The 10,561-nt window shown below is 40.9% G+C and overlaps 2 protein-coding genes across 2 annotated transcripts; both read right to left on the bottom strand.

Annotated features, from left to right (window-relative positions):
- Nucleotides 1-3,077: 3,077 nt before the first annotated feature.
- On the bottom strand, nucleotides 3,078-6,175 carry tm2d2 (TM2 domain containing 2). Its single transcript, XM_015019390.1, has 4 exons — nucleotides 5,581-6,175; nucleotides 4,629-4,716; nucleotides 4,442-4,557; nucleotides 3,078-3,670 (listed from the first exon to the last, which is right to left on the bottom strand). The coding sequence occupies exons 1-4, from the start codon at nucleotides 5,856-5,858 to the stop codon at nucleotides 3,457-3,459; spliced, it is 696 nt and encodes a 231-aa protein (XP_014874876.1). The 5' UTR covers nucleotides 5,859-6,175; the 3' UTR covers nucleotides 3,078-3,456.
- A 317-nt stretch (nucleotides 6,176-6,492) lies between these two features.
- Nucleotides 6,493-10,302, bottom strand: LOC106937732 (T-box transcription factor TBX2-like). The gene is made up of 5 exons (XM_015019389.1): nucleotides 10,162-10,302; nucleotides 9,885-9,961; nucleotides 9,095-9,180; nucleotides 8,641-9,032; nucleotides 6,493-7,070 (listed from the first exon to the last, which is right to left on the bottom strand). The coding sequence occupies exons 1-5, from the start codon at nucleotides 10,291-10,293 to the stop codon at nucleotides 6,834-6,836; spliced, it is 924 nt and encodes a 307-aa protein (XP_014874875.1). The 5' UTR covers nucleotides 10,294-10,302; the 3' UTR covers nucleotides 6,493-6,833.
- Nucleotides 10,303-10,561: the final 259 nt, after the last annotated feature.

Raw genomic sequence — 10,561 nt, forward strand, 5'->3', positions numbered from 1 at the left:
TATATATATATATTTTTTTTTATCTTGCTCTCATTTCTCTTACTAGTGTGATAGGTTTTGTTAGAAACACTGACACACGTTTATTAAAGGTTAAAAAGGGTCTTATGCAGCGTTTTAAACAGTTATGAGGAAGCGCTGTGGAGAGATTCCAGCAAATTTACGGTTGTAAAAAGAATATGAGGCTGAACATATGGTTCACTCACAATATGCACAGGAAAACCTGCCAGCTAAGCAACATTTTTGGCCTGCATACTAGAATGCATCATCTTTCAGTCCAGTATGCACTTATTCTGAAATAAAAGACGGTGGTGTGAATATCTTTGGACCCTTTTTGTGGCAGAAATATATTTATTTTAAACAACATAAAATGAATCTGGGCTTAATGATGAAGGCAGTTATACGACCTTTAAGAATTACCATAAGTTAGATCTAATTTGTTGTATTTATTCCACTCTCCTAATGTTTCTAGAAAAAAAAAAAAAATCCTTCCGTCTCTAAAAGAAGCTGGTCCAGCTTCATCTCCGCTCTCCGGCGTAAAAACAATGTTTCTCTCTGTAATAAACTCCATTAGGTTTTGTTTTCCACTGCTGCTGGACACGTTGTGCACACCGACCGCTGCATCGATGAAGGAACACAATTAGCTTAATCAATCCTAATCTTGTAACCTTACCCAGGTCAATATTGTTGGAAGTAATGGGTAGAGACAATCTCTTTCATCAACCCCTCTGCTCATTAAATCAGATCAAGAGAATTCAGAGAACACCCAGAACAAGAAGGTTTTTATTGATTAATGCGGAGCAGGAGCTGTGATTAACAACATGAGACACTTTGGGTTCCACTCGACCGCTACCAGATCAACTGGACTTTCTGGGGGCTCGCATGTGACTTTTGTGAAGTAGCTGAAAGACTTTTCTTTCAAGACAAAAAAAAAATAGTAGGTATATTTTCTCCACAGTGATCAACACATGAAACAGAGGACAAACCCGTAAACATACGGCAGTCTGGATTGAGCTGAGACTGTGAAACCCAGTTGAAGTGAAGCATGATGGTCAGCTCTGCATGGTTTTAAGGTAGACTGGGAAAATATACATAACATGTTTTGATGTACAATAAAAGTCCTGTAGCTCATTGGCTGCGTTACCATTACAGATACACAGAACTCTGTCAATGTTCCACTTATGTCCAAAAAACACAATTTTGCAATTGAGATATTTCCACTAAATGAAAAAAGCAGTTAAAAACTCACGTGAATATGTTTGTTTGCAAAACAAACCACCTCATCCTCGCACCAAGACTTTCTATCAAAAATTTTTTTTTTTTCAAAACTGACGGGTTTCCGTTAAGCAAATTTAATTTTTAAACTGTCAAATTTCACAATTAAATTGTCAATGGAAATGCAGCTGTTATTAGATTTAAAGTGTGACCTCTGACCTTTCATGTGATCAGACAGTGCTATTGGCCGGGAAGCGCAGGATTGATGCATTTCTAACTGAAAGATTGCTCAGATCTCTGGCTAACGATTGGTCGACCTAGAAAAGATTTAGAGAATAAACAGAAGTTTTAAATATTTAATAATGATCTAACCTGAGGCCCAAGCCTCACTGCAAGAAGACAGAGAAGATGGAGGTTTGTTTAAGATTAGGACTTTAATGGGATGGAGCTCAGCAGCTGGACACACCAACACTGCTCTGCAAATCCTGATATTCCTCATATTTATCCTAAAAAACACCCAAACATCAATTTGTCTTGGGGTTTGCAGTTTCATTTTGTCTTGTGTGAGAGATCAGTGATTGTAATCAGTCAAAACATGAAGCTTTAAAACACCAAACTGCTGAGATGAACCTGTTAAAACTAACATGTGAATTATGCAGGCTGTGACCTGAAGAAGCAGCTGAATGTTTTGGAAGATCGCCGCTGAGTGAAAACACATCAGGGGGATAGTAGGAGTCTCCAAAGCAGACATGTTCAGCAACACGTCGGTGGCGGTTTGAGACAGAAAGAAAACGAGCCGATTTGTCAGGGTTTGATGAAGGAGAGCAGGTGAGAATAAACGGAAATCCATTCCAAGCACAGACCAAACGTCTCTGCTTGTTTGACGGTGAACCTTTAACCTGCGTGTGCACATCAGTGAAGGAAGAATGACAAACAAACCATGATTTGGCATTGAAATGTGACGCCATGAAAGAAAGGAAACAGTCCACATTTAATCCAAACGAAGCAGATGCGGTGAACACGAGGTCACTGGCTGGGTCAGAGCAGGCAGAACCACAGCCCAATCCAGTTTGGTCATGTCTCAATTTGGCAAATTCAAACTTTCTGTAGCAACCTTGGAAACCAAGAGAGGTTGAGCTTCTAGTCTACCGGGTATACTGCGATATGAAAAAGTCACGGTTTCCAGCGATATCTGATTTTTTTTTTCTGATCAGAGATTCCTCTGTTTAGCTGCTAGGATTGAAAGTTCTACGATGGCTATTTACCCCGGACTCCCAGTCGCCCCGTCTAAAGAAATGAAGTCTGTGACGTGGGAATACTTTGGCTAGAGGGAGAAGACAGACGGCAGCTTAGAGGAATAACGGTGTTCTATGTGCAAAACGTGTTTACGGACAGCAGCAACCAGAGGAGGCGACAGGAGCGCCATCCATCACTATTTGCTGAATTCAAAGTAAAATAACATTGATGCTGTCTGCAGAGCTAAACACTCTATAAGTGTTTAGGAGTCGTTTGATTGTTCCACTGGAAAAGTTTAAGTGAAAGCAACCAAGAGTCTACGTAGCTTTACCATACATTTTTGGACAGCAGTATTTTGTTGTACAGAAATTTACATTCTATTCTATATTTCATTCTTACTTATGTGGAGCTTATTGTGCGTTTTCTGTATGCCCTGCTGCACAGTAGTTTCCCAATTCTGGGATCAATAAAATACATCTTATATTAATTAATAGGTGCTTCTGCTACATTTTATTTACTTATTTTGAGTCCAAGATATAAAAAAAGTAAAATGAATAAAAGCAATAGGAATATTTGTTGCTTTTCTGTTCAAATGATACAGAAAAAAAATATATATAAAAAGCAACATGTTTGTGGTAAAAGATTATTTTTTTACAACTGGTCACAGGCATCAGACTTCAGGACACATGGCTTTAAACTTCATCCTGAATTCAGGTTGAAATTTACAAACAGTACATTTATGAAGTAGAACCTTAAAATAAGAGCCATTTCTGTCCATATTTGTTGTAAATAAATTAGCTTAAATACAAAGAAAATAGACCAAACCATTTTTTTTGGCTCATTAAGGGTATAATGAACCAATAGTCATGAAAACAGCAACTGCTGATCCTCTGCAACTCCAAAAGAACACGTTGTCTCTCATCTTGTGGACTCAGTCCCTAGAGTCCCCCAGAGGCCTCGGGGTTCCACTCAGAAACAGCCCACACACTCCTCCTGACGCCGCCCGCCTCAGTAGTAGGTGCACCAGTTGCTGTTGTCACTGGGCATCAGACCGCCGGTGATGAGCAAGATCAGGTCCACGAACCACCAGATTCCCAAGCCTCCCAGGGTGAGCAGCTTCCCCACAGCCGTGCCCGTGTGGCCCAGACAGAAGCGGTCGACGCCGAAGCAGCCCAGGAAGAAGGAGTACAGTAGCGTGGTGATAAAATAGTGTCCCGTGTATCTGTGGAGGAAGCAGAAGATGATTTAACAGCAGTGAAATGATGTTTGTTTCATAGGTTAACATGCTGTGGCAGTGCAACAACCTACGGTAGTTCCAAAAGTGAGCAGACAGTGCCCTCTAGTGGGGAAGTATATAAGGCGTGTTTAGCCTGTGTTCCATCGACAGCCGCAGTTTGTTGCACTTAACCTCCTAACTGAGCCATGATCACCACGGTAACCACAAGAACAAATCAGGACATAATCAAAGGAAAAGAGAGGAGACCAGCTCTGAATCCTCCAACACATGCTTCATGATGGGTGCTGCAATGAAAGCGAGGGAACAGCGTGGAAGCTGGAGTGTGTTCATCCAGATGAGAGTCAGCCTCAACTCCATGGATAAATACTGACAGGCCTGAAGGACTCTGGCGGACTGAACAAGCCGTGGTTTAGTTGTCAAAATCCAGGTGAACTTCAGGGTCTGACTGGCCTCACTATGGGACTGCTGGTATTGGGCTTTTTCTAAGCAATTCCAGCAACTCTCATTTTTATAATGCAGGAAGTTAGAGATGGGGTTAACTAGACAAACCTCTGTTGCAACCTTGGGCATACAACTACGTGTGTTTTATTGCCGTTAACATTGTCAACAATATCAACAAACCATCGTAACAACGCTTGGATACATTATTCTCCATAACAACACTTTACACCAAACTCCCCAACAGAGCAGGAGCTTCCCTGTCTGGAGGGAAGTTAACCAGAACATCAGTGCTGAGCCGCCTGGGTCGCCTCTTACTTGATGCAAGGCACGTCGCCTCGGGAGAACTCCCGGGGTCCGGCACATTCGATGTCGTCCAGGGCGGTGCACATGACCTTGGTGTGGTTCACTTCCTCCTTAGTCTGCCCACCCCACTGAAGAAGAGCACAAGTGGAGATGAACTGAGGGTTTAACGACAGAGACGCTTTCAGAGGACAGTACTGACCCCAACGCAGCCGTGTTCCAACTCCTGGTGGGCGCTGTAGTTTCCTGCATGGTCCACCGGATCCTGGCAGTAGATGAACTCCTCAGGCCTTCAGCACAGGCAGGACGTTAAAGAACAACCAAGAAGGAGGAACGATTACACAACACAGAGAGGCAGCGATTCTTTTAGCAAGACAATGTAGTATGAGAGCATTAAACCATCTGCTCCTTTGCTACTTGAGATTTTGAGATCCTGATCGGCTGCTTCTGGTTGTAGAATCAACCTTATTACCACAGCTAGACTGTCCAAAAGGAGTTCATAAAAGCAAAATCCTTCCAGAACCAGGGACTAGTGGTCCAAACATGCGATGATTCAATAAAAAAAGTAAATTAAAAAAAAATAGTAAAAGAACCAATCAGAGCCAACATGACAGAGCCGCTCCAACATGCTGCAGTCATTCTAAAAGATTTTTCAGTGGGTTGCTTTGATCTTTTACGTTTATCAAATCCAATGTGTGCTGTCAAACAAATCAGTTTTAAGCTGACAAACAGAAAATACCATCAGGAGATATATGTGACCACTACCAACATTTTGTTAGGGTTTTTATTGGTCAGACAATCAGAGATATTCTAGAACCTTCAGCACCAACCAGAGAAAGAACCTGGAGAATCCTCAAATTAAGCTACTCGTTACCTTCAAACTACTAAAGAACATTCATGCCCAGGATGGGTTTAGCCGGTAAGCTGCAGCAGGAAGTACGTCACAGAGACAACAAAAGCTAAAGCCTTGAACAAGGAACGTAGCTATTTTCTCTACATTTCCATTTTAAAAAAAAAGACTATAATTATTTAACAAATACGTGAACTGGTTTAGGCTCTTAGTTACCATGGAAATAGTCCCAATGTGACAGATTTCCCCTCTGCTCTGAATGTAGCTAGCAAGAGCTAACGATGTTAGCTTCTGGGTTACTCACAGATAGCGGCAGAGGACGACCGGAGACGGGGGCCTGTACTCATACGGCTCCGTGTTGTTCTCCGCCGGGGCTTCATACTTGGTCAGCTCGGGGAGCTCGCTGGAGGGCAGCGAGGAGGCTCCCTGTGTGGGAGAAGCAGCCGGAGCAGCGGTGGAAGCTGCGGTGCTCGAGTTCTGGGAATGAATTCCTCCCAGACATTGCAACAAAATCGCAGCAAACAGCAGCAGGAACTGTCCGCAGAGCAGGATGTAGCTGACTGAAATCATGGCTCCCCTCATACAGCAGCAGGAATCCACAGAAATTGGCTTCGCATCATCACAGATGTACGAAATAGCTGCTCCTTCTCGGTTGTTTGTCCAGATTATTCTTCCTGTTTTGAGTTTATTGACTTTTGGCGCGTTACCGCCACCAACTGGACTGGAGTGTGAAGTAACCACTTAGACGACTGGTTCGGGCTGGTACATAGAAAGCCTTGAGAAACTAAATACCCTTTGGAAGTTTTCACATTTAGTTTCATAACACACATTACCAAATTCAGTGTTATTTACTGTAATTTCATTTGGTTGGCCAATACAAAGTATTAAAGTATTAAAAATTTTTTAAATTGTTTTGCAAATAAAAATCCTTTAAAACATAGCTGGCAATTATATTCAGCATGTCATTTTCTAGCACATTGAGTTCAGGATTATAGTATCAAGAGTTATTTCCATAGTGATACAGTAGAGCCAATGAAAGGAAGATGTTGTTACTATATGTGTTTTCAACCAGAGTAAAATTAGATGTTCAGACACTGTTCCCACATTTTCCCTTAGTTGATTTAAATAATTAATAAATTATGACACTTTACATAACATGTGAAGTATTGTTATTCATCTTAGATTGCATTTATCCAGATGCTACTAAAAAACAGGAGACTCTCTTGAACAGTTACCATTTGTGGAGATCAGAGCTAACATTTCCTCTGACAGTGATGCATTTGGAGGTGGTGCTTTTGTTTACATGCAACCCAGATATTTCATTCAAACTTTTGTTGTTTCTTCTTTTTTTTTCTTTTCTTTTTATTGCATGTGAGATCATTTGAAAATCAATCAATGGAAACAACCATTTTGAACATGAAGGAGATTACTGTCATTAAGTTCATGCAGCGTCTAAGAGAACGCAGTTCATTTGTCCTCTGAGTCTGCACTGCAGGTGGCGTGGAGGACTGGGACATTACACTATGTTTGGTTCCAGGAGATCAGTCGGAATCTGAGTCAGAGTTCTCCCCCTGCTGGTGACTCTGGCTTGTAGGAGCTGAAGCTGCTTTCCTTTGATGGGAGAACAGATGAGGCTAAAACCGGAGAGGAGAATAAACTCTGTGCAGAACCTCTGGGAGAGGAACTGGGATCCAGTCTGGACTGCATGACCGGGATCTGGTGCCGAACTGACGAACTCATGGGGGAGTACGGGTAGAAGAGAAAGCCTCCGTATGGTGGGAAGTTCATCACATCCTGCACAGTAGAAGTAAAGAAAACATTGTGAAGTGTTTTCAAAGTGGCTTAAAGGTTTTTAATCCACAATTTACAGTTAGATCAGATTAAAACACTGGAAAATGCAAATGTGGAGGGAATTAAAACATCAGTTTTAAAAAGTACACATTTCATTTGCAAATGAATAAATTCTAACTTGATTTAGGCTGCTAATCTTACTTAAAAATTGTTATAAATTATCTGCAGTTTTCAGTTTTTAATCATTATTATCATTTTTGCTTGTATCCAATTTTAGCTAGTTTAGCCCCAGGGCTAATAATGAAGTCAGAGTTGCCAGCTGAGCTCTGTCACTCAGAGGCTGAACCGACGGGGCTGCTGTCCAAACAAAAGGGTTCAAGTCACCTCCAGTGAGCAGATTTCAAAAGGTTATTAAGCTTTTATAACTTGATAACAAACCAATTATTGTTTCGGTTAAGTAGGAACAATGTGACTTTTAAATCAAAAATTGATTTATGTTACCTTTCTATGTAGTTCCTCAGAACCCAGGAAAAATAAACCTTAAAACTATTCAACTCTAACGCTTTAAGGGGGGAGTATTATGTAAAGTCTATTTTTTGAGCTTTACATCATTATAATGTTATTCCCTCATCAAAAACATACCTTGAGTGTTGCTTTGATTCTTTCATGCATATTTGAGAAATCCTTTAATTTCCCATGGCAACCATTCATGGGCGCCTAAAAATTTGATCTCACAAAGCCCCGCCTTCTTACCCCCACCCTTCCACTTATGCACTAAGCTCCTCCAGACTAGCGGCAGCCATTAATGAACACCTGGTGGAGCTGCCCATCTGTTGAGCTCATCATACGAACTACTTTTTAGTCCAAGAACAGTTGTGATCGACATAATGAAGGAGCACTGTTGTGACGACATGCTGAAGGCAGAGTGTCGGAAAGAGGAGGAGCTTCTTAAAGAAACAGAGGCCCTTGTTTGGTATGTGTATCATTTTTATAACAATTGAAGTAAACTTAGTTACTTGATAATAATGATATTTTATAGCACAATGTGTCTGGAAAATATATAATACTGCCCATTTAAATTACGTTTTTGTAAAACATACCATATAAATTTTTACAAATGGCCTTGATTTATTTTTTTATTAGTAAGAGAAAAAAAAGTAATCAGGATACTAATGAGATAAAAAGTAGTATTCTCTATCTGAATTTACTTTGCGAGACAAACATTCTCCCGGACCTGAATGAGGTGCGTGGTGTTTGCTGACCAGGCGTCTGAATGATTACATTGCATTTTGATTTCTAAAGGATCAAATAAATGTAACTGACTCTCCTGAACTGGTCAGCAGACACACAGAGACACAAACCCAGCTTAGCTAACAGTCTTTTTTCAGGAAGCCGGAATACCAGGAGAGAACCAATGTATGCACAGGGAGAACATGCAAATTCCACGCAGAAAGACCCCAGGCTGGAATCTGAACCCAGGACCTCCTTGCTCTAGCAACAGTGCTCTGTCAGATAGTGTTTTAGCTAGATTCTTGTCTCCCCCAGTGAAAGACTTTGGTTGGCTGCCTCGTACCTGGAGCTCTGTGTGCTGCTTGAGGGCGACCGACAGCGGAGTCCCTGCCGGTCTGAAACCACGCCACACGCCTCCATCAGCGGCACATCTGTACCAGCTGTTTACTTGTGTCAAATGGAGGAGACGGCCCGAGGCGTTCACATCCAACAGGTGTCGGTTAAAGTCCGTGGAGTAAACACAGTTGGGTGCAAAGCTGCTGCAGAGTGAGCGCTCTCTGCATGAGTCCTGCGTGCCGTGCGGTACATCAGAGGAGTTTTCTGTGGGGTGGGAGGCCTGCAGAGTCTCTGCTGTGAAGGAAACCCCCGGCTGGTCTCCATGGTAACTTCGAAACAGCTTCGGTTCGGGACACTCCTCACTGTTAAAGCTTTTGTCGCTGTCACTCGTGTAAGAATCTGGTGGGAATAAAGGCAGCGGTTAGGGAAAGTCTCACAAACTGACGGAAAGCTTTCCGCACCTGAAGACCTGACGTCACCGCAGTCAGCTGCCGGAGCACGCTTCCCGTCCGCCTCTCTGCACCTTCGTCCAGACTGCTGGAGCTTCCTGATGAAGCAAAAAAAAAATAAATAAATAAAAAAAATTATATATATATATTTTTTTTTTTTTAATTTTTTTTATTTTTTTTTGTGATATAAAAGTTAAAGGATTTTAAAATCTGCAATCAGTCAGAGGTTAAACATGAAGCTTATTACCTACTTTAAATAATTCAGTTCAAATAATTCCAGAGGGATTTATTTGCAAAAAAGGAATAAATAAAGCAAACAAAAGAAAATATTTTATTTCAATGAATGAAAGAATGTATACATCTTTGATTAAAAGAGTAACAGTGCTTTGTAATATTACTCAAGTAAAAGTACAACGTATTAAGAAGTAAAAAATCTCCTAAATGTGCATTTTGTCCATTTCTATTGTTTTTTTTTTGTTTTTTACCGTTACCTATGTCTATCATTTGCTTTGGAAGCTATGCTGACTGCTTCTTACAGTAAATTATTCTCTACTGTGTTCAATGAAGTATTGCAAATTAATTATTTACATCATTCCATTAAAATGAAATAGTGCTGCACAGATTATAGCTGAATTTTAATAGGCAAGACCTCACTTCTATATTTTAGGCAAATATAGATATATTTTTCCATCCATCAGTCTTCAGACTGAGGAACTAATCCCTTCCAGGTTCATAGGTCAACTCCAGTCTGCGTGTAAATATCTAACGCTGCAGCTGCACTGCATCTCCATCTCCATCTCACCTCTTCTCTCTCCGTCCGTTCCCCGTGTCCCGGAATCCTTTTGCAAAAGGGTTGTTGTCAATTTTCAGCTGTGTGATCTGTTTATATGTAAAATGCAGACACGTCTTTAAATATGATGTAATTATGATGATTAAGTTGTGCAACCAAAATTCCAATGAAGGTGGGGTGTAAAAAAACCCCCAAAAAACCCAGAATATTATTCAATTGACAGACAAGGTATATAATGTTCACATATTTGGAAACGGATGGAAAATGGCTGACGAGTCCAGACTCTCACCTTGTCGTTCTGGTACGCCGTCACTGCGATGAATTGCGTCTCAGCGAACACGTAGGTCCTGAAGGTGCTGCATGGAAGCTTCAGGATGTCATTGGCTTTCACTATATGAAACCTCGGCTGGTATTTGTGCATCGAGTTCAGAATTGTCTGTGCAAGACAGATGAAGAACAAATCAAATCAGTACAGTTTTGTGGGACCTTTTGTCAAGATCTTTGTTTTACTTTTTTTTATTTGTTTCATTATTTTTTGCGTTCCTTGGTGTCTTATTTCTATTAGTTCTGCCTTTTTCCACTTTTACTCCAGTTCCTTCTCAATGATTCTAGTTATGTTTATTTCTTGTATCTTGTCCTTTCTTAGTCACTCTAGTCTTAATAGGATTCTTATGTCTAGTCAAGGAGAA

The sequence above is a fragment of the Poecilia latipinna genome, unplaced genomic scaffold (assembly GCF_001443285.1).
Source record: "Poecilia latipinna isolate Pla-1442-1.1 unplaced genomic scaffold, P_latipinna-1.0 Scaffold2426, whole genome shotgun sequence".
Taxonomy (NCBI): domain Eukaryota; kingdom Metazoa; phylum Chordata; class Actinopteri; order Cyprinodontiformes; family Poeciliidae; genus Poecilia; species Poecilia latipinna.